This window comes from Calypte anna, chromosome 22 (genome assembly GCF_003957555.1).
Source record: "Calypte anna isolate BGI_N300 chromosome 22, bCalAnn1_v1.p, whole genome shotgun sequence".
Taxonomy (NCBI): Eukaryota; Metazoa; Chordata; class Aves; order Apodiformes; family Trochilidae; genus Calypte; species Calypte anna.
In genome coordinates, this window is record NC_044267.1 from 3,356,375 (window position 1) to 3,375,189 (window position 18,815).

Genomic DNA, 18,815 nt, shown 5'->3' on the forward strand with positions numbered 1-18,815 from the left:
GATTTGCCAGGTATAGAGGATGCATGTTGTGTGGAAATGTTTCTCTTTGTGTTTTCAATTGCATTTCTTACATTAATGTGCTGCAAACAATGAGATCTCCAAACAAACAGTTGGCATTCTGAGAAATTGAGAGAATATAATTGCATTTATTCAAGAACAGTCAGGGTAATTGCAACTTAAACTAGAGCTACTTATTTAAAATTTGGAATAATTTCTAATATGTTCTTGCCTGCTAAATATTAGCTTTATTTTCGTTTTTCCCAGAAGAATATAAAAAGTATTCCAGGGACCAGTTTTCTTAAAAGTAGTGATTCCAGCTGGCTTTTCTCCTGTTAGTAGATGGTGAGAAGAAATTTGCAGCAATTATGACTTCTCTGTGCTTGTGTATAGTGCTCATAAATAGAGCCTGAAGGACTCTTTTTTTTAGAAGTACTTAATATTTTTAAGTATGGTCCAGCAGATAAGAGTTATGTACTGCAGAAAGTCTGTAGCTTCCACTCATAAATCTCTAATGATTCCAGAAGACTCTTGTTTGAGACTCTCTGGACTTTTTTTCCAGTGAAATTACCAAACAAAATGCTAACCTGTCAGGTATTTTTCTTGGTGCATTCTGTAAGGATGCATTGATACAAATGTTTGAGGTAATTAAGAAAAAAACCCAACAACAAAAACCAACCAGAAGACCCCAAAACCCCTTGGATTATCTTCTAGTTATTTTGATGCTCAGCTTGTTTTGGAGTGAGCTGTCATGTTGGTATGGAAAGAGGAATCAGAGTTCAAACTGCATCCTGAGTAGCCTGTAAATTCATTGGGACTTGGAGAGCTGCTGCTTCTGGAAGAGTTTCTCCTTCCCTCTACCTTTACAGGTGCTGCTCTGAGCTGACACATTCCCTCTCCTGTAGAGTGATGACTTTGGGAAGCCGAATGGAAGTTACACATCTGGGATTGTCTGCAATCAGATGAATTTTATCTGGAGTTATCCTCCCCAGACTGATTTGTCAAACTGTAACAAGTGCTAGTGGGGGGAGAGGGAGTTGTGCTGCTAAGGGATGGGACAGATGAGTGGGATTGCTCCTCATGGAGGTTTGATGCTGATTTTAAGGCAAGATGTGAAACTGGTGGTGTGAGCAACTTGCTCAGCCTCTTCCCCAGCCTTTTATTGTGCTTACAGTTGACCTGTGCTTGTTCCTAGACTGCTTTTCTTATGGAAAACTCAGTGTTAGAGGACACTTCCTAAAAGATTAACATGAACAAAGAGTAACTGAAGTTGAGATCTGCAAACTTGTTCCTTACTAGCAGTGAGAAAGTGGCATTGCTTTATGAAGGTAGTGAAGGATTCACAGACTGTTGGAGTGGGATGTGGAATGGGCAGGAAAGGCTTTTGGACCAAATTGTAAAAGCTTTCTACACAAGGCCTTTTGCCTTATTCTGCCCTCACAGCTTCATTTTTTCTGGAGTAGTTTTTGGCTTTTTTTCTTAGCTGAAGCTTATTCTCTTTGTTTACAGGAAATATTCAGCCTCTTTCATTTTACTCCAGACCCTTTTGGAAGTGATGGGGGCTGGTAACATAATTCTGTTGCTGGAGCAGAACACATGCTGTGCTTAACCCAGTAATTTTGTCTCTGACAATATTTAGATGCCTCAGAGGAAAGTGCAGGAAGAAGACAAAGTGTTTAAAACAAACCAAACCACTGTGAGATTCTGCATATCATGTTGTTGGCTCCCTGCAGCTTGTGGATTCTTTTCCTTGGTTTGACCTGAAGAAGGTCATACCCAACCTGGGAATAACAGGCAGCTGCTTGTTTCTGTAGTCCTCTCAGCTTTCTGCTGTTTCTGAAGTTCAGGAATGTTCTAAATTGTCATCTACAGCTGTGCTGCCAAGTCATCTCTTCTGTTGCTCAGGGTTCCTGCATAGGGGTTATTAAGCATGTAAAGAAAAACACAACGTGACCAAGTGATTGCCTCCTGTGCTGAAGCACTTCTGGCTTCATCTTCCCTTCTTGCTGGTTGCTGTCATTGTGAAGAACCTGTCAAGAGGAGGTGGTCTACAAAGCCTTCTTGGGTTTTGTAAGCTTGTTTATGTAGATGGTGAAGCTCATTTATGTGTATGTTGAAATTCTTTTCCCAAAAGGTTTAAGAATCATGTTCAAGTTGTCACTTTCAATTCCTGTTCTTTGTAACCAATGCCTTTTGACCGAGGCTCAGGTTTTCCACAGAGCTGTTACTATTCTTTTACATTGTACTGAGTTTGAAGTTTAAATTTAATTATCTGGGGGTGGTGAGATTGACAAAAAGGAAAGCTAGAAATGGAGATAACTGAAAGTAATCAGCCAGAGTTGTTTATCTGGAAGGTAACTAAGCCATCTTAGCCCCTTTATGCTTTGTGTTCCCTATCTGCAAGAAGAGTGGCTATTTCCCAAAAGCAAGTTCAAAAATGTTTATAAGTTACTGCAAGGAACTTTGAGATCCTTGCAGGACAGTAATACTACTGAATACTTTCTGTCTTGTTTCCAGTTATAGAGCTCTTCAAAAATCCAAATAAAAGGTCCTGATCTAATAGAGACCTAACCTGATAGAGAAGGTGAGAGGTAAAAAATAATTAACTTGAAAATAAGAGGCAGTATTTTGTTCATATTAGTAGACTATATATATTTTAAGGTTTTATGAGCATCTGCCTTGGAAGACTGGATCCATTTTTGTCTTGTAGAAGTGAGTGTTAAAAAGCCCTGAAGTCCATGCCAGAAACTAGTGTTGGCCTCTGTTTAATAAAATATTTTTTTAAGAAGCTGAAGCATGTATGCTTGGGCCAGAATAGAAACACAGGAAAACACTTGCCAAGTTGTGGGGGTTAAGAAGAGGCAACTAGTAAAGAAGGTTTTTTTTCAGCTTCCTAAGTGCCACACAAAAATGCATTAAGTATGAAAATGAACTGGTAAAGGAGTGAATGCCTCAGTGAGTGAAATAATCAGAGACTTTTGTTCCTCAGTCACCTAATAGTCAGAACTGTGTATTAATCTCTGCTGGAAACTCCAGTTGTACTTGTGACCTTCACTGTGCTCTCCAGCAAGCTGCCTGAAATTCATCTTCTCAGTGTGCTGACTCCCTCCCTCCTTCCCTCCCTGCCCTTACTCTTGGCAAGAGTGATTTTTTTTTTTTTTGCTTTCATTTTCCCACCTTAGAAGGAGGCACTTTACACCTTGTCTGACACCAATGGTCTCTTGCATTCTACACAGGAAGATTAAAAGTCTTAGAAATTTTTGGCCTTAGCATTTGCACCTGAAATATGTTTTGCTTTTATGAGAAGAGTTTGAAACAGCTTGGATCATTCCTGGGAGTTTTTGTACCTACAACAGAGATGCATACCAAGTCACAGAATTTTAGTAGCTTATTTTGAAAGGCACTGCCAAACTAGAACTTTCTAAAATGCTGCTAGTTTTTAACTGGTATATTTTGTAATGGCATCAGCAAAAAATGAGAATATCAGGATATTCCAGTGCTCTTAGTCTGTAGCATTCTCAGGGACAAGAAAGGCATTGCCTGAAGGCTTCTGTTCCGTACATGCAAAACAATAGTGCAGTATGTTATTTCCAAATATATTGTTATTTGCAAACAGAAAACTAACCACTGGCTTTTCTGTGCTGTGCAGCCTATTGAAATTCTGGCTGTGATTCCAGCAGAGATTTTTCCATAAATAGCTCTGTACTACTTCAGAACACAAACAAGGCCCTGAAAAGATCTAAAATAAGGTCTTCTGAGGGGACTCTTTAGCCTATTTTATTACTGTGTACTTCAGTGGAGATCCTGTGGTGGTTGCAAGGAATGTTTCTGTAGGTGGAGAGGCTGCCAGCAGGAATTGGGAAACAAATGTTCAAATTAGTTTCAAGGACTCATCACCTGGTTTGAGCATAGGGGAAAAATATAATTAAAATGAACAAATGTGGGCAGAAGCCAGGTAGGTTTTCTTTTTAGTATTGGAGGCGTGTTTGTTTTTTGTTTTTAAAGTAAAGCCATTAGGTTATGACTTTAGGTTCTGGGTAATGGTTCAAGTAAATAAAACTTGAAATAGAAAGGATTTATTACTTGAACAGGCATCCAAATTAAAGCATCCTTTAAAAATTGTTACTGATTGTATGTTGGGTTATGCAAATTAATACACAGCTCATTCTGTAGAGCAGGTTTTTCAGTTCTGTGTAGGTGAATGTTCTTTTGAATAAGTAATACAGAAGCAACTTTTGTGTAGGTTATGTTCAATTATAATTGGTGTAAGCTATCTTAAGTAAGGTAATTTGTAGCGTTGAGTCTTGTAAACATTCTGGGAGTTAGAGGAGTTGATTTGGTTTGTTGTGGTTTGCCTTGTTCACAGGGCTCATTTTCTGCTAGTCCTGTTGCTACTAAATACTTTTTTAAAAAGCAGAAGTCATCTTTTAAAGGGAATCAAATAGCATGGAAATAACTTTGGCATTTGAAAAACCCATGCTCTGAGTGGCAGGCTCTTCAGTGTCCTCCTCAGCCCCTGCTTATCAAACAAATGTGTTTTATCAGCTGTCACAACAGTGAGAATGGAGTCACCGAGAAAGGGGCTGGGAGCTTGTTAGGATGATCTCTAAATGCTCAGCTCTACCTATTACTCATGTTAGATGTTTATTTGAAAACCTTAATTTGTGGAGATTCTGCAGGCTCAGAAGCATTTGTTGGAGAGCTTAGCTACCCATAGCCTTGCATGACTTTTTTCTTATTTTCATGTCTAAAATCACCTTTGAAGGAGCATTTGAAATTCGTGTGGGGATTGCAAGCTGGTGCTGAATGGGAATGAGCCCTGCTACCCATACAAGGCAGTGACTTTGTGCTGTTAACTGGGTAGAACTTAGTGGGAAGAACAGCTCAACTCCTGACACTTCTTTTCTTTTTTAAGGCTCCTGTGGTATTTCTGCACTTGAGATTTATTTTTTTTAAGAATGTTCTTCCTCATTCCTCCTAGGTATCTTGACAGCAGTTCTGTAACAGAATTGAAGTATAAATAAACCAGCTAGAAAATAGTGTAGAGCACTTCTGCTGCAAGGCATGGTTAGCATGGGGTTGGAAAACAGATACATTGCTCGTGTGTTTATCACAGTGAGAAGAAATAAAGCTTAAATAAATCTTCATCCATTTTTTTCATGCATTTTGGGGAATCCTGCTACTATGTATAACTTGCATCTCCTAGCATGCCTTAGGAGGAGTATGGAGCACTTGTGTGAGCATGATGGATAAATCCCAAAGGAGCCTTGTGAGTCTTTAGCACTACAGCTCAGCTTGAAGAATAAAAGTTTTTTAGAGAGCAGTGGCTTGAAATGGAGTTCTGGTCCCCTGAATCTTCACTCTTCTCATGGTTAACAGGGTGCCCTTTATCTGGAGGTCAGTTTTTGCAGATGGGTCAGAAATGGCAGTGTTGCTCTCATCTGTATAGAGGCTATTTAATTTCTCTGTTCTAGCCTCAAGTTTATTCTGGAAGATCACTAAACTTGAACTTCTGTCCTCCAGCAGTGGGGAAATTAAGAAGTTACTGTCTTGTAAATTAGGGTTGCAGAAACAATTTTGCTGTAGCTTTAATAATCCATTGTAAAGGAAAGCTTTTCAGACAGAACCGTGTTGGAGCAAGTCATATACCAGAGTTCTCAGGCTAGACTAATGCTGGTTTAGAGCAGAAATAATCAAATATGTTGTTTATAAGCCTTTTTGTCTCTGTTCTTGTATTGCACAGTAAGTCCTTCAGCTTCGTGAATGGTAGACAGACCATTCAGGCACCTCAGGAGATCCTATGTGAAGCATTTGTGGGCATGAAGTTAGTTTCTACTGGAGTTAATTTGTTTCCCTATAATTAGACATGTATGATCTGTATGTAGTTGTGCAAAGGACAAAAATTAAATTAACTCCCCAACTAAATTCTACACAATACTCCTTAATAATTTAACCCTTCTGTCATCTTTGTCCAGGAAGACTTTTCTCCTAAATCAATGTAGGTTTTGCTGTGTGAGCAGTGTTTCTGTAATGGGAATACAATCAGCATGGCTGGGATATCACACACAGTACAATCACTTGCTTTAAAGGGGTAATGTGTGAAAGGCACAGTCCCTGTGAGAGGTGTTTGAGAGGAAAATTGAAGGGGAGGGGGCTCTGTCTTCCTTGTGTCATTTAGTCAGGTTGTCAGTGTCTGCAGTAACACCTCAGAAGCTTCCTCCCCAGTATAAACTGGAGAAGCAGAGAGCACTGACACTGCTGCTGTTCCCCTCCAGGCAAGCAATAAACTTCATGTTCTGCTGGCCTTACATTCTAGCTAAGATATACTTGGGGTTAAAAAATATGTTTTTAAGTACAGTTTTATTGCTACTGCACCAAAGAACATGTTTCTTTTCAGTTTTCTTAGTGTAAGCCACTCAAGGAAGTCCTGGTTATATGAGCATTTTGGGCTCTTAGAAACTCTTAGTTCCCAGAATTCTGTGGCACTTGATTGAAGGTTTGGGGCTTCCTTGTTTGCGTTAGGTGGGACACTTCATTTTTCCAGGTGAAGTGTAACTGATGCATGCTGTGACAAGTGGGGCACAAGCATGCCTAGGCTGGGTATCTAGTATGGGAAATAGCTAATTTAGTAGATAATGCTTTCAAAATGAGTAAGTTAAGATTATAATGCCTTTAGGTTTTAAAATATTGTGTTGCTTAGGTAGTGTATTTTATCTACTTAATGTTTCTGATTTTTGTTTTTATTCTACATCACAAACATCCTTTCTGATGGAGTGCTAGCAAGCAACTTCAGGAATGCACAGCCTCTGAAGGTGGTGTTATCCAGAGGCTGGAAACTACTGTTCACAATCTTTATTGGTAATTCTACCCTTGAGTGAATGGAAGTTTCCATTGCAATTGAAAGGGGATTGATGCAAAACTAAGTGTGACACATCCTCAGTAGGAGGGCCACAATTCTTTTCCCCTTTCCCTACCTGAAAATAGATTTAAGCTCTTGGCTTAAGATTGGAAGCTCTTGGCAGCTGAATTTTGTGAAAACTGAGGCCCATGACAGCTTTCACACTGAACAGAAATAAAAAAAATATTTTAAAACAAAAATGCTGAAATGTTGCATTTGCTGATTACTTTTTTGTTGTTGTTTAAAAGTGCAACAGTTCTGCTGGTTGGAGGGAGCAAAGCTTGTGGACAGACTTGAGCTCCTTAAACTGTGTTTATCATAAAGTATTGCAGAAAAGAGGCTGAAGGAAAAGCTGTGACCTTTAACTGCTCGTGCCTGGTTGTGAATAAATATTGCAGTTCCTCAACCTGTGAGATTATTCATCCACCTTTCTGAGGTTATTTAAGACTGGTACCAGGAGTGAGTCTGGATTCCTGCCACTTAAGCCTCCTCTGGTTATGATATTAATAAACTGGTGTCAAATGTCCTGGGAACGGGTGATGCAGGTTGAAAGACCTTTGTTTCAGCCAACAATAGACCTGAATTAGTGTGAATAGGAAAAGCAAATAGGCACTTCCTCTTGGATTTTAAGGAATACTTGAGTGTGGGGAAGCATGTGTAGTAAGAGATTTAACTAGATGTTCATGATTTAGTCAAATATTCCCTGTGTATATGTGCATATCTGTTAGGATTCCTAAAAAAGCCTGCAGTACCAATAAGGTGAGCTACAGACCTGTTTGTTTTAACAGATTTTTAGGGTATTCTGCAGGGGCAAAAAACCCCTCTAAACCTACATAATAAATATCCAGAGAGTGGAATTGTCTCAGATGTTGCTCTCCTAACCAGGTTTGTTCCTCAGCTTAGAACTTGGAAGTCTCTTCCAAAGACTAGAAGCTATTTGAATTAAAAATACCTGGGTGATGCTTCAGACAGATGCCTTTTGTTGGGTATTGGTAAAGTCTAGAACAATGCTGCTTGTGTTTTGTAGCAGAGGATGCCTTGAAAGACTCAAGGAAATTCTTGTCATGTATTAAATAATCCCTTATTACTGTGCTTGAGGTATTTTCAAGCTTATGTAGCTTGTGTTCAGTTGAAAGATGTCTATCTTGAGCTGCTCCACTTGGCAGTGGCTTGTAGATTGAATTATTTGGCTGGTGGTGGTTTTCCTGGGTTCTGGAGGACTGTAAGAAGCTTCTCACACACACCCTGCCTCAGTTCCTGACAGGGAAAGATCAGCTGTAGTGCATATGTAAAAGCTCACTCAGAATTCCTTGTGAAGGTGAAGGCAGCTCCCAGAGGGCTTGGAAACAGCATGGAAAAGGCTGCAGCTGAGGTTTCTCTCATTCCCCAGAATTACAGTTTTTACATCAAGCAATGCTGGAGCTCAGTTACCCCTGTTAGTTAAACATGCAGTGAGTGCCCTGGCATTGGCAGCCAAGCCAGCAGCAGCTTTGTGGTGTTTGCACCTGGACTAACCTGTTGTAAATGTATTTAGTTTCCTGCTTTTCTCATGTGATGAGAGTGGCTGCTCCTGACTCTGTTCTCCCAACAAGATAATGTCTGGCTTAGGGGCAAGACAGGATCCTGGGAACTCTGACTTGCAGCTTCTGCTGAACTAAAGATAATTCTGTGGTCCCTTTGTTCTCTTTACCTAGTGGGAGAAGGGGATTTGCCTACTGGTTTCCTATGCATGTGTTCTGAAAGGGGGAAAAAAAAGTTTTCAAAGCTTAAAAATAGAAAGTAATTAATCAGGGTGATGAGGGTTAATGATTTCTCTCCAGAAACCAAACAGCTTTGCATTTGTTTATGTATAAAGAACATTGTTTTATCTGCTGCTGCTATGAGCTTATCATGAAGATTTTTCAAAGTAATTTCTTAAGCACTATTAATAACTTTGGGGTTAAAAAAACCAAAACAAACCCAAAGCTAAGTAATTATCTCATCAGATGGAATTGTTTCAAGGCACCATTTCAAGATAGCATTCAGCTACATACTAACCCCATAGAGTTCTTTTCTTCTGAAGGCTTACAGTGGAGTTTGCAGAAAAGGAATTACAGAATGCAATGCCAGATTTAGTGAGCAGAAATAAAACCTCTACAATCAGGTATAGCCCAGTTGTTACAGTAATCATGGTGTAGGTATTGCTTCATCAGTTCCTTTAACTCCTTTCACACAGGTCAAACCTTAAAGCAATTTTATGCCATTTTAAGTGGTAGGAAGCATGGACCAATCTGGTCACTTAGTGTATAACATCTGTTTTCAGAATGCTTTGACTCTTTGACTTGTTACTCTTTGTCATCTCTGTTTTCTGAATGCCCCCACAGGTGTCTTGGAGTTGTGTACAGGAGACTTTGAATTTCCTACTATAGATGCAGGCAGGAAGGCAGTGGGCTGAGGTTTAAATCATCAATTTCCTTTCTTTTCCAGCAATGCCAAATCCTGACCCTGTGTGGCAAGTGTGAGCTCGTGGAAACTGTACACATAGACAGAAATGCACTTCAGTGGCATTTTGGAGAGGATGTTCCTTGCCCTTCCTCACCCACCTCCTGTCTTCAGTTGAGTCTTAATTGTTAGGAAAAAAACTTCTTAACAGAACTGAAACATCTCAGGAGTTGTTCTCAGAAGTTTGAGGTGGTGATAATGCCTGTTGGAGTTGGGGATTAGAATGTTTGCTGTAGTTACTTCTGACAGTTAGAGCTGTTCAGTGTGCTGCTTTGTTGGCCTCTTGCCTGGGTCCAAAAATGGACCACAGGGGACACTGGTGATAAATTTCACTGTGGAAACCTGACCTGAATGGAGGTTCTGAACTCACTGAGGCTGCCCCACACACAGCAGTTGCCCAGTGAGGCACAGCAGTTGTTTACCAAACACAAGAATTAATGTTTAGTGTGCTAATGGCACTTACACTGCAATATTGAACAGAAAGTGTGCTTCATGTGAACTGTGCTTAAGTGAGGAAGTTGTTTGGATATCACAGTTAACTTTAGATCACTTTAAATTCCTGAATGTGTAAGAAGCTGCTTTGTCAGAGCAGAGGCACTGTGGTTTGGGAGATGGTGATTCTGTCCCTGGTTTTACTACCACCTTGGTAAAACAGTTCATGTGCATAGTTCTTACTCCAATTTGTAAAGGGTTTTAAGAGTCACATCTATTTCAGTTCTGTTCTCTGCAGTTCTCATGCCACCTTCTCACTATTGCTTTGCAGTCAGGAGCAGCTTCTGCTGCATTAGGTCAGGTGGATTTGGAGTTCTATTCTTCTCTGAGCACTGAACCTAATAAAGCTATTTAGGAGAATTACTAGCCTTACATAAAACCTGTGGCAGCAAGATAAAGGCTGGTATATTTCTGTATTATTTCGGTGGGAGGGAGTGGAAGGTTGCTGCTCAGTAACAGTTGTGTTTTCTGAGAAGTCCTGAGGGTTAACGAAGAGTTATTTGCCTAGTTACAAAACCACAGAAAAAATGAAGTTTTGAGCATAGGATTTAAGTTCTCTCTAGACTAAGAACACGTTACAAATGCATCTGTAGATTTGAAGCCATCCTAATCCATGTGTTATCTTTTTAAATAGTTGTCTTACAGTCCTGGCTCTTTCCTTTGGCTTGTATTGTTCCCACTTTGGTTAAAGAAGTGACTGAATTCAAGGCTCTTATTTTTGAAGCATGGTGATAATGGTGTTCTGGTTGTCATGGCTACTGTGTAGCTTTGACAGCAGAAAGAGGAATCTCAGAAGGATGTGGCAAACTTCAGGCTACCATGGGAGCCCTGCTTACTGATCTACTCCTGGTGAACTGAATCAGAGCTGCAAGGTAGGCATCAGTCAGGTTAATGGAACCCAGGAGCTCCAGGAAGAGGCTTCCTCAGGAAGGGACCAAGCTTTATTTTAGGGGACTGAATGGAAAGTTAAAAATAAGATGTATGATAATAAGCAAGTCTCTCAGGCTTTTAAATCCAAAGTTGAACTCCTAGGTGAACCAGGCCTTGCCTGTTCCAGAAAATAAAATATTTCCTCAAAGGTGGCACAAGCCAACAAACCCAGCTTAATTACTGTCTGCTCTTTGAACTGCATCTCTGGCTCCTGTGTGGTTGTATTCTGACACTGGTAGGACCAGCAGCAGTGTGGCAATAATACAAATTCCAGTCCCTCCCTGTAAAGGAGGGGAGCTTTTTGTGCTCTTTGTGTGTGTGTATTGCAGGATTGGTACTCAGGAGAGCACAAGTAACCAGCTGGCTCTTGCAATGCTTCATGGCACACAAATGAGAATTTTTGCTGCAAGGGTAACCAGCCTCCTCTTTTACTTCTGTGTTACATGTATTTTATCCCATCCCCATGTTGCTCAGGAATAAATATCTTTTTAATGCCCTCTTCTAGTAAAGAAGAGACCCACTGAAAGGGCTTCTGGAATGACTTGAAGTAAATGGAGCAGTAGGAATGCCTTACCCTGCTGCCTTTGGTTTTGTTGCCTGGTCACTTCTGAGGGATGGAATGAATGCAGGGAATTGCTCTTGAAAGTGAATGAAGAAAAGGGAAATGATGTCAATGGTAAAACGGGTCATGGTAACTTGAAATATACAATCCTTGTGTTCCCTTCCCCCTCTCTACATACATAAATTAGGGATGAGGCTGGAATGCAGAGGGTGTTTTCTTTTATCCCATCAGTACTAAACAGTGCTTCCCATTCTGCTCTTTCTCCAAGTTGTATCCTGCATTGGGAGCTCTCTTCTCTGCAAACACATGTGGATAGTCACTCTTTCTTAATCTTTCTTAAACAGCCTTCCTCTTCACTTTTAGCTTAACCCTTTGCTGCCCAGCTTCAGAGACTTTACATATTTGGATGCTTGATAAGTGTGATAAATGGAAGTCATTCCAGCAATGGGGTGATGTTGGGATGACTCAGACATGGAGTGCATTCTGCAGCTTCTGAAATATTTGAAGCTTTGAAGGAGCTTTTGTTTTCTCTCTGGTGTTTTGGTTGTTGTTTGTTTTTTTCCCCCCCCAGCAATGAACTACATAACTCCAAAACAAAATTGTTACTGGAAGCAAGAAATCATAACACAATTACCATTTTCTATCATTAGCTGTGACGGGAGCTTTTGGAGTTTTTGGAAATTGAGTCTCTTGAGTAGCCTGAAGCAGGAAGGTTTTGCTTCACTGTGGATTAGAAAGGGCCAGCAATTCACAAGTGATTTCTAGACACTGAAGGTCTGATAATTCTCCTGGAAAGAATATTCTTGCTCAGTTTTGACCATGTTTACTTAGTTTAGGTTCAGTAATTGTCTACTTAATTCCCTCGTGATGTTTTCCTGTGCTGCTTTCTCAGTTTTGGGGGCATTTAAGCCTCATTGGAATTTAATTATAATTTTAAAAGTTGGTTTCTTAATTTCTCCTGTTCCAGACAGTTTCTGAAGTGCCCTCAAAAAGATCAAGTGACATTTAGTTTCATCAAAATAGCTTCTATCCTTGAGACTGGCAAACTGAGAAAGGCTCCACGTTTGATCAGTGAATTCTTTTTACTCCTCAGGACAGAATTACCAATCTAGAAGAAATCTGCTCTCCATTACAGATGAGATTTGTTTGAGCTGCTGCTTTCAAAAGTTCCAAAAATGGTATTTTGAGCCACTAGAAAGGTGTATAAACAATGAAAAAGTATGAAAATGCTTTTTAAATACTACAATTCTTTGTTCAGTCTTTGGAAACACCAGGAGATTGCTCCACTTGTGTAAACACACTGATTTACTTGCTCTCTGCTTAGGCAGCACATCAATGTGATTCCAGAAACTTGCACAGAAACCTTTTAGGTCTGGTGAAATAAAGACTCTCTTTGTTTGCTGCCATGATTGACTTGCTGCTGTAGAGTAGGTGACATGTTTTGCCTACCAAGCTTGTTTTATAAGCAGAGTTTATATAAAGTTCACAGTACATTAAAATAGTCTCATCTGTACTAATAAAATACCTTTTATTCCATTATTGGAAACAAATTTAATACAGAATTGTTTTTCAGATTCACAGTGGGCCTTCTGGAACTAAGTCATTGGATTACAGGGTTGCTTTTTTTTTTTTTTTCCTTGGCTTGCTTGGATTGATAAAGCTGTTTCATTCCCCTTCTCTGCAGACTTGGTGACTGTGGTGAAACTTCAGCATAACCCTGTCTCTAGTATTCCAGAAAACTTGCTGATGATAATACATGTACCTGGAAAATGTGGAAGGCCCCCCCCAAAGTGTGAAAATGTTTTCTAACATCTCCACTGAGATTTTCTTATTTCAAACCTTGCTTTTCTTTAAAGGGGGAGAAGGCATTTGAGATGTTGGATTCCCTTATTCACGTATCTTTGAACAGGATAATCTGCCATTTAAACTGATCACCCCCTAAATTTACTGGCCCAGTGCCTCAGTTTTTCAAACTCTTTGAATCATGCCTGACACAACAGGTGAATTATTCCCAAATAGTAAGAGTTGGTGTAATAAATATTGACAAAATACTTTGGAATAATGATTATCTTCAGAAGCCCATTAGGAAACAAGTCTGTATTGAGTGGCTGTTCTCTTGCAAAATGATTCAGCAGCAGAAATGTTTGTCTGCCAGTGGGTAAGAATTGCTTGGGAGCCTCTGGCACATCTCCCTTTCACATGGTGAACTGTGAACACATTACTAAAAGCGTTTTCAAAGCTTTGAGAGAAATTTTTCCCCCCTTGTCCCATTCTCTGTCAAAGCTGGCCACCTTGCTTGTTATTTCTTTTGGTTCTTCAGTTTCCTGTCTCCAGGTCTACCATGGGGAGAGATAGACTTGAATGTAGTGAAGTGTCCATTCCTTGCTGTGGTTTTAATTTCTACTGAAACACTCAAAGTGAAGCTGCATCATTGAAGCAATACATAAAAAACTTTGAGCATATTGTGAAAGATGAGCAGGAGAAGTGGCCTTGACAGTGGTTGCAAGGAACTGGATTTTAGCAGCTGCATCTGGGGAAACTGTCAGGAAACTCTTGAGCACTCTGGGGAAAGCAGACAGTGCCCCGTGGATCAGTCAGGCACCAGACACCTCTTGTTACAGCCTGGTGGGATTTTCAGGATCCCTGTCTTGGTTTGCCTGGAGCAAGTTTTGTTTCTTTGAGGCAGGGGTACAGCTGCACAATAGTTCTGTGTTTGGTTCAGTGTTTCATTCAACCTGCTGCAAAATGTTTTCCCTTGGTCATGTACATGTGCAGCCACAGTAAATGGAGGCGATTCCCCCTCCAGGCTTTGCTTTTGTATCACTGAAAACCATTTACAAGTATTTAGTAGTTTCAGAAGAGTTTCTACAGTGTTACCAAGTGTCTGTGAGGAGATATTTAAGTGAAATCAAAGAACTGTATTCATTACTTATGAAAAACACAGTAACCATTGAGCTGTCTATCCAAAGCTTTGCAAGAGGGAGAAACAGTTCAGGTATTACAGGCCCACTACAAGAATGCAGCCACAAGTTTCTGGCTTTTTTGTTTTCTTTTGCTTGTTGTCAGAACGAGGTCTTCATATTGTGTGTTCAACATTGCCCTGTAGTGTTTTTAAATCTCAGCACTTGAAATGTCACAGTTCACCTTGATATCAAAAATATCTCAAGATGCTTAGGGGGGGGAGAGACACAAATGTGATCTCTCCAGGCATGAGTAATTGTGGAAGTCTAACAGAGGATGCTCTCTAACTCTATCCTGGGAGGGGTGTGGTTAACAGATAAGGCTTTTGTGGCTGTTTATCTCTGCTGGAGGAGGGCATGGATATGAATTTAGTACTAAGCAACAGAATGCATCACATTTGTTGGTCTCTTTTTCCAGGCAACTCTCAGCAAGACAAGAGGGCAGGGTCTCAAGTTGTGCCAGGGGAGGTTTAGGTTGGAGATGAGAAAGGATTTCTTTCTGGAGAGGGTGATCAGGCATTGGAATGGGCTGCCCAGGGAAGGAGTGGATTCTCCGTGTCTGGAGATCTTTCCAAAGAGCCTGGATGTGGCACTGAGTGCCATGGGCTGGGAACTGCAGCAGGAGTGGATCAAGGGTTGGACTTGATGATCTCTGAGGTCCCTTCCAACCCAGTCGATTCTATGATTTTATGATTTCCAAAAGCTGTTGATGCTTGTGACAGTGGGGCACCTCTCCATCCATCTGCTTATCCCTCAGGGATTCCTCTTTGTGTACAGAAAGGATCAATTCCCAGCTTCTGGACAGTGAGAGCAACCTCTGCGTTTGCAAGACTCCCACCTAGAGACTGTAGCAAAAATAGCATGCACCAAAAGGGAGGAGGCAGAGAGGAGGCAGTGCTTTCTGTCGATGCTTTTACCTGGCGTGGTGCAGAAGGACTCAAATAACCCTCCATGTAGCTGGCATGGGAATTACAGGTACCATTTGAAAAGGGAAATATTGGTTTTATTTGGCAGGGAGATACAGATAAAAATACACAAGCAAAGCAGTGCTTCCCCTGTCAGTTCTCCAACACTACTAAATCTGCCCAGTCCAACACCAGTGCCTTCATGTCTGGCTCTTTCTTTGACCAAGGCTTGGGAGTGCAGTGTTCTTCATGGTGAGTGGCTGGATTTAAAATGCATGATGGGTTGATCTGCACTCCAGTACTGATTTTCTTGTATACAACAGGTATCTCAGCCCTGTTTTGGGAAGAGTGAAGCAGAAATGATTATTTTTTTTTCTTCTGCCTCCTTTTGTAGCACAAATGTTTTTTCCTTGGAAAGGAAGCAGCCCAAGATTCCAGTGTGGAAGGCACATCAGATCCTGGAGATAAATCTTAAGTTTAAAAAAATAATAATTTTCTGTTGTGATTGCTGCAAAGGGATACGTTTTATTTCTGACTAAAAGCTGATCCAGGTACTTTAAAAGATTCTCTATAGGGTCCATCAGACACTGGAGAGTTTTGGATGTCACCAAAAACTGACAAAAACTGAGCCTTCTGGATTTTATGAAGGTGTTAGGGGTGTTAGTGCTGAGAGTTTGTTCACCCAGGTGAAGTAGAACAGTATCAGATAAAGTATCTGCATGATGAGCACTGATGCCAAGCATGGATGGTTTTGCAAGTTAAAATAAGTGCAGAAAGTGAGAATGTACATAACTGCTACAGAACAAGTGGTTAGCTTTCTGCTAGTGAGACTGTATCATTAGTAAATATATATTACATCAGTAGACCCAGAAAATGGAGGTTTCAACCCTGAAATTAAGGTTTTTCTGGTTATTATTGCTGCCTGTTCCAATCATAAGCCTTCAAGCCTAAGACTTTAGACCTTGTAAAACTTTGAAATTAATTTCACCAAAGAGAGTTATTATGATGAATTTATCCATCTATTTTTAGGGCAAATATTTCTTTGTTCTCTTTCAACATATATGTACATTTTTACATCTGCTGATAACTTGTTATATCCTCTTCTCTGGTTTATGACTGGCATAACTTGCAGTGTTAAATCTCTTGATGTTTTTCAAAATCTTCTGCATACTGGTCTGGGTTAATTGCATTTTTTTTATTAATTCTGTTATCCTTTCTGTCCTGTTCTCCTGTGAAAGGTATGTACTGAATGCCATATATCCTTCTGAATGGTATTCAGCCTTAAATCTTTTAGATGTAAGAAATCATTTTGTTCACAAATGTTAATGAATGGCTGAAGTTCAAGGGGAAATAAAAATTGTGGACTGAAATAAAGGTTTTTCTATGTGTGATCTGCATCCTGGTTTATCCACATAAAGTTTTACATCATACTTATGTCCTAAACAGGGTGTTCTTGAGGAATGGAAGCATGTTTGTATTTCTGCAGGGCCAGATACTCATGGCAAGGGAGGTTGAAGGAGATGGGATAATTTAGTGTTTATCCTTGGTTCTATGGCTGCATGTGCTGTATGTACAGCAGACACAGCTGAGCTGTAGGTACCTGTTTGTGCCAGGAATCTGACTCTGCATCTTTTACCTCTGGGGTTTTTGCAGCTGAGTCTGTCTGCTCTGCTTGCCTCAGTTTCCAGACAGAAATGCTGCATGTTTGTAGCTGCTGGGTAATGCATTTATTAAAGAACAGCTTGCTCATGTCCACAGAGGCCACCACCCATGTGTTTGGGACAGCTTGGGAATGATGTAAGTTTTGTTTTGGTATTAAAATGAATAAGAGGAAAATCCTGCCTGTTTCACTTCTTCAAAATGAAATAACCCTCTTGCTGTCTATGATAAGATAGCTTCCCTGATAGGCTGCACAATAGTGTCTGTTTAAATTCACACTGAGTAGCCTTTTGTTTAGCAGAGGCTTTCAGTCTCTGGAGCAGGTACCAGGCCTTTTTAAACTCTAAAGCAGAGAATTAAGAAACCATTCAACAAAAAATGTAGGTAGTTTATCTACATTAGACTGACATGAAAGCAAAATAGCCTGAAGAGTTGAGTGTTGGAAAATCTTAGTTACTTTCTTCTACAGAAAATGAGATTGATACAGTGGTATTGCAATTTGACATTTAAATTATTGCCTCATTTTCTGTAGCTGTTTTTGTTCCACATCCTTAGAGACTGATGTCTGAAGGTCTCCACCCTGACATGTTTTGCCCTTAAGTTAAACGTGTACAGCACTTAAAAATAAAAAAAGACTGAGATCATATGGGTAATGATTATATCTAAATCATATCAGAAAAAATGGAGAAAATATGTGTAGGAATATGTATATGCAGATTCTCACTCTGTTACAGTACATACTGAAAATCTATTTCTGTGTTATACTGGATTAGCAGTAAGAGAAAAGTAGCTCTAAGAAGTGATAATATAAAACCTTTATAATTTAGTGTAGAACACTGGACTTGTGACTCTGGCATGGTGAACTAGGAACTGGTTTTCCAAGGTACTGCTTTTAAATACAACATTTTTAAAGAAATCCCTACTTGTATTTTGCAACATGTGTACACTTAAACTGAATTTGCTTTTCTCCTTGCCATCACAGCTTTCTTGGCCACAGTATTTTAAAGTTATTAACATGGAGGGTTTGTTTTTGTTCCTATACAGCGGATATAATTTCTACAGTAGAATTTAACCATTCTGGAGAGTTGTTAGCAACAGGAGACAAAGGAGGTAGAGTTGTCATCTTTCAACAGGAGCAGGAGGTGAGTGCTAGCTACTTAAAATATATTTAATGTTCTACTCTGTTCCTTTTTTTTCCCTATTTAAAGAAAAGTAGTGAGCTTTTACAAAAGAACTTTACACAAAGTGCATGCCTATGTAATAAGTGATTAAAATAACAAAAGTGAAGAAATCTCTGAGAACTTTGTGACAGTGGTGGAAACTTATGTCTCTCTAAACTTTAGCTGTGGTCTAAAGAGACTTGAAAGTGAAAACAAAATAGGGCAGGTTGGACACAAAAAGGCCCTGGGGAAGCTGGAGTTGTTTGATTCACAGTGACTCTACTTGGCTGTAATTTCAGATTTCACTGTAGCTGGGGAAATAAAAGTTGCCCTTAAGTGAGTTTATAACTGAACTAAGATGTCCTTTTCTATTTTGATATCACATCAGGTAAAATCATAGAATCACAGTAGCAAAGTTATCTTTTAATACATCTTATTTTGGTCTGGGCAGAATTCCAAAGACCAGACAGGGCCTCTACTCCCCTGTAAAAGCTGGACAAGCTGAGATGGAGTGCTTGATTTTAACTAAGGCTGTACTTACAAGTTGACTTGCTTATAATTTATGACAGGGAGAGGATAAAAAGGCACTTCTGTCACCTCACTGCCTAGATAAATAATGCCATTACTTCTCTCCTTAGTGTTCAGTTTCGATTGTAGAAATTAACTATTCCCCACCTCCCCAGGGGAAGTTGCTTTCTGCTGGTTTGCAGGCAGGCTGAGGGCAACACCTTCTCCTTACGAGTGAGTAAATCCCTGTGGTCAGTTGGTGCC

General features: G+C 39.9%; 1 protein-coding gene across 1 annotated transcript in view; it reads left to right on the plus strand.

Moving 5' to 3' along the window:
• The window catches only part of PPP2R2A (protein phosphatase 2 regulatory subunit Balpha), a 38,348-nt gene that overhangs the window by 10,914 nt on the left and 8,619 nt on the right, over window positions 1-18,815 (plus strand). Inside the window, exon 3 of the mRNA XM_030464060.1 lies at window positions 17,929-18,026. Coding sequence (XP_030319920.1) covers window positions 17,929-18,026 — 98 coding nt within the window. The remainder of the gene's footprint in view (window positions 1-17,928; window positions 18,027-18,815) is intronic.